Source organism: Arachis ipaensis, chromosome B05, assembly GCF_000816755.2.
Source record: "Arachis ipaensis cultivar K30076 chromosome B05, Araip1.1, whole genome shotgun sequence".
Taxonomy (NCBI): Eukaryota; Viridiplantae; Streptophyta; class Magnoliopsida; order Fabales; family Fabaceae; genus Arachis; species Arachis ipaensis.
The window spans coordinates 62,754,834-62,760,106 of record NC_029789.2 but is presented as its reverse complement, the minus strand read 5'-3'; the positions used below and the strand labels follow the sequence as shown (position 1 = coordinate 62,760,106).

At 31.3% G+C, this 5,273-nt stretch overlaps 1 protein-coding gene across 1 annotated transcript in view; it reads right to left on the bottom strand.

Moving 5' to 3' along the window:
- The window catches only part of LOC107640646 (protein root UVB sensitive 3), a gene marked incomplete in the record, with an annotated part of 6,303 nt that continues 1,886 nt past the window's right edge, over positions 857-5,273 (bottom strand). The window contains 8 exon segments of the mRNA XM_021123811.1: positions 857-1,532; positions 1,877-2,064; positions 2,158-2,198; positions 2,764-2,902; positions 3,015-3,107; positions 4,166-4,295; positions 4,961-5,019; positions 5,107-5,273. Coding sequence (XP_020979470.1) covers positions 1,437-1,532; positions 1,877-2,064; positions 2,158-2,198; positions 2,764-2,902; positions 3,015-3,107; positions 4,166-4,295; positions 4,961-5,019; positions 5,107-5,273 — 913 coding nt within the window.

The window sequence follows — 5,273 nt, the reverse complement described above, 5'->3', positions numbered from 1 at the left end:
TTTTCTCTTTTCTCCAGGTATTCTCTTTTTTATTTCTCTTTCTCGTTTTTTTCTTTTTTTACTTCTTTTTCAAGTAATATCTTTTTCTTGTTCTCTGTCTCTATTTTTTCTTGGTCATATAATTAGGTATTATTCTGCCTCTCCTCTTGTTGCTTTATTTTTATTTTCATTTTTTTATTAAACAGAATTTTGTTCCTCTTTGTCTCTATTTTTTACGTTTTGTTTTATATGATTTGTCAATCTAAAAATTATATAACAATAAAACCTACCATTTTTTTTGACAGAATCTTAAATTTTTACAATGATACTGTGAACGAATGAATGAAAAAATTGTTTTAGATTTTAATATGTTGAAAAAATTGTAAATTCTATTTGTTTTGTGTTTAATTAATGCAGAAATTTTTATTCAAATTAGTGTAGAAAAGTTTGATGCAGAATTTGGTTTATGTTAGTGCAGAATTTTGGTTATGTTAGTGCATACTTTTGAACTAAATTAGTTTTTACTTGATGCAAAAAAATTGATATAAAAAATTAGTGACAAACTACAAGTGACACAAAGACAATAACAAGAAGTGCATCTATGAATGACTAAAATCTACAGTTATGAATAATCGAGGTACAAAATAAAGTATCATACAGCAGTTGAGTCATACTTGAGAAACAGGTTTAATTGAGTCATGATTAGCTCCTATAAATGTCTAATTCCTAATATACACAATGCATATAATCAAATTAATAATAAATATTAATTCTATTTTTCAACACATGACTTGAGTTATATTTTACAACTTCAGGAACTGAGAGACAGAAGGAGAGGAGGGTACGAGAGCTTGGGATGACATGACTATTTTAGTCATTTTGCATAATATTTTTGTCTTATTTATATCTATCCAAACATAATTTAGGATATTATATTAGTGTCTTGTACATTGTATTCAAACACAATACACAGAATAATTTTTAATATTTTTATTATATTGTCTCCGTCTCAGTATCATATTCTGTCCTGTCAAAAAAAAAAAAAAACAAATGCAGCCTAAGGAAACATGCATTTTCCGTAAAACAAAAGCTCTATACATAAATATTCATCTCTATTAAAAGGATGCTTTATTTGTTCTAACTTCTTGCTCATACACTGCTGACATACATCTGGAATGTATCATCCGCGTTAGATGCGTCAAACACCATATTTAATGATGGAAGAGTGTATTAGCTCGGAGCCAAAATGAAAACACAGATCATTAGGTTGGGTGGAAGTGCAATGCAACCAACTAGTCAAGCTTTCTTTATCTTCATAGCATCACAGCGAAATCATAAATAACTTATAAAAGATCATGCTAACGTTGTCAACCATAATTCAACTCCACTTCAAGCAACTCTCCATTTCGAAGGTGCTGCTAGTCGCCTTCTCTAGAACAATATTCATGTACTGAAACCTAATCGACTTTCTTTTCAGATGATTTATAGATCCAGTTTGCCCTCCATATTATAGGTGATAGAAGCCGTTCTGTTTTCCAGCCTAATGACTTGAGCTGCCGGAAATTAATTTAGTTTAATTCCCGTGTCATTAGTGGTAAATGTTAATGGTGAAGTCTGTGGTACCTATGGTTACGGTGACTATAGTGGCTACAATGACTATACAAATGTTAAAATTGAAGTCACCTTTTTTTTTTTAATTTTGATAATACTTTTTTTTAATTAAAAGCGTTGTTAAATAGTAAAACAGCATTACTTTAATTTTAGCAACACCTTTTAAGGCACCGAAGCCACCAAAGCCACCATAGCATGCACCAATGTTAATATATCCAGTCGCACTTTCAAAACTAAGAGAACAAAACTAAGAAGCTAAATAGAATTTGACCAGAAGCTTGAATACCTTGTGAATAAACACGTCGTAGTGCTTATCGATCCACATTTGGCTGTCTGAATGCGAAGATTTGCTCTCAGAGACATTCATTGCAAGAATGAGAGCATGAACAAATGATTTCAGAACGTCAGCAGCATTTGAATCTTTATGCACAATAACATTAACAGTTCCGTTCCTTTCAACTAGTAAGTACTTGGCTATAGGTGAAAATAACAAAAAATGAACTAAGGTTTAAGACATCAAATGGAAAGGTGAAAGTTAGTAGATAAACATTATGAAGAGAGCTCAACCTTTTGCATAGTAAGATGCTGCAGAAAGCAAATGCTCCTTACTGTCATCATTTAACAAAAAGAAAATTCCAAGTAAGGTTTATTAATGAAGTTTTACTGCTATTTCTAACAATAATCGAGAATAAACATGCAACTTAAGTTTAGACGTAGTACTGATAAATGATAACACATGCTGAGCAAGAATTGACAATTGCTTTCAACTTAGTTAAATGTAAAGCCACTCATGTATCGCCACCCAACAGCATAAACTTACAGGAGAGTAGGATCATATAGTAGAGCTTTTATAACGAAAAGGTTTAAATTCAATTCTTGCTGCACCATATCTTGAAAATAAAAACTACATTTCTTCACAAAGTTCGATGAACTTGTATATTGTCAAGGTTTCAAGTCCAAAAGAAACTGCTTAACATTTTCAAAAATTAACATGGCATGAGTTTACAATGCCATGATTTTGGGCCATTAGAGGTTAGAACAGAAAAGTGAACCATTATCTTGAAATAAATAATAAAGCAGTGATCATATGTTAAGGCAGAACCCAGAAGGTTGTTAAAGTATTATTCATGGATTAAGAAACAAATTTTCTCAAAGGATAAGGAAGCCACTCACATTTCCATGTTATCTAATGATGAAACCCTTGTACCTAAATGTACTTTTGTATACAGCAAATCAGCATTCTTTGAGCTCCATACAGTGAGCTTAAGAGGTAAAACATGTTCCTTTGCAGAGACTTGTTCAGGTGACAAAACTGCAAAAGTATGAGTAGTAAATTTAATGCTAAGATTCAATAAATAAATAAACAAATTTTCTGTATAAGTTGTAGTTACAATGAAGTAAGATAAAATGAACGAAGATAATACCTTGGCCTGTCTTCATGAAATGCTGCAAATGAATAGTGGTTCTTTCAGGATTTAATGAGGTCAACGCTAGGCACCGCACAGCTTGGTAGTTCGCTATGAAATGAGACAAGATTTGGGACATCAGGTTTCCATCAATGATTTAGGACATGTATTTAGGGAGGAAATACCTCTTTACAAAGAAGCTATGCATGGAAACGGTATTTATCTACCTTCAGACTATTTGGAACCATCAAGTTGAATATTTTCAACTGTTTGAGAAAGTGATATCCTAAGATCTCAATGTCATGGATTAATTTAAGATTGAGTAAAGTATCGTTTTTGTCCCTAACGTTTATAGGTAAGTCCTATTTGTGTCTCTAACGTTTAAATCGTCCTATTTGTATCTCTAACGTTTATAAAAGTGATTCAATGTTATTCTCCTATCAATTATACTAACAAATTAGATTATATTTTTTAATTATTCTCACTTGGATGTATTCATTCTCAATTAGGTCTCATTTGGATGTGTTCGATTTTAATATTATACCCACTATTTGTGTTTAGATTCAATTATGTCCCTAGAAAAGTGAATTATGTAAATGTTGTAGGAATTAGTTTCAACATTTGATGAGCTATTTTTCGGAGTAGATCATCGATTCTATCCCAGACATTTATATTCTAACTTCAAGAAGTGATTTTTAAAACTTAAACTAAAGCGCTCATGATGTGTAATTGACGGCAGGATAACATTGAATCACTTTTACAAACGTTAGGGATACAAATAGGACGATTTAAACGTTAGGGACACAAACAAGACTTACCCCAAATGTTAGGGACAAAAACGATACTTTACTCTTTAAGATTTTAATAAGACTCAAATTATTTTTGGTGTAAAAAAGAAAATATTGTCCATTTTTTTTTCTTTTCTGAAAAGATTGGAGTGATAATTTTCCCCAAACACCAAAATATTAGAAACTTGAACTCTGACCAACTACAGCACTGTCATCAAGTTAATACTATCAATCTCTAACAGCAGTTACTACTTGATAAGGTCCATAAGCCCAATGTGTTCCTTTTTTTTTTTTTTCCTCTCATTGATTGTGCAACACAAGAACTATGCAAGAGACAAGTGTATCAAATGTACATTGAAGATAAAAATGTGTAGGACATACCATACATATGGAACAGGGTTAGGGACAAAAAACAAACCCAAATGGCTAGTGGGTGTCCTATGGTGATGCGAGCAACAAGCATGCCCAATGCCATGCCAATCATTGTGGCCACTGTTTCTTGACTCCCTTCCTATAGAGATGGATGTTAATACATCAAAATATGATTAAAAAAGAGGGTAAACTACCAAAAATGCACCCGAATTATTTTCGCGTTGACAAAAATGCTTCCGAATTGTGTTATCGACAAAAATGTCTTCAAATTATTTAAAAACGTGACAAAAATGTCCAACATTAAATATACATTCTCAAAAAATGCTTTAGAGATTGAATTTTGATGCGGTTTTTTGCAAGCACGATTAGAAAAATGAGAAATGTTTATCCTTAAAATTTTGTGATTTTTCGCTAAGTATATATATTTTTTGGTGACTTTTTTGTCAATAACCAATAATACTTTTAAAAAATGAAAAAAATTTAAAAGTCAAAATTTTTATCCATTTTTCTGTGTGTATTTTCTAAATAGTTATCTAAATATTACTATAAAATTTTGGATCAAATGCATATGTAGTTTGTCCAATACAAAAGTCATTTCCCACTTACATAAAAAATAATATTCATTTTGGGCATTTTTGTCACATTTTTAAATAATTTGAGGACATTTTTGTCGATAACAAAAATTCGGGAGCATTTTTGTTAGCACCAAAATAATTCGGGTGCATTTTTGGTGATTTACCCTAAAAAAGAAAGAAAAAACTATGCACATACATACTTTTAAAAGAAAAGGTAAAGGTAACAGACATAAAAACTGCTACTATTGTGACTACACCTAGCGATTGTCTTATATACTGCTGCCATTGCTTGTAAATAAGAGTAAACAAGAGAGAGATAATAGCAGTAAATAGTTTTTTTCTAAGAAGCATTAGATGTCTTAGAAATTTACTTACTGGAAATTTGGAATAAGGAGGTAAGAGACCTACAGCTAACAACTAACACGTAATCATATACTAATCTATATTTCAACTTCAAGAAGTGATGGAACTTACTGAATGATCTTGATATGCTTCCTAGGCAAACAATAATCACAAAAGCTGACGGAAACAGTGGCGAAATA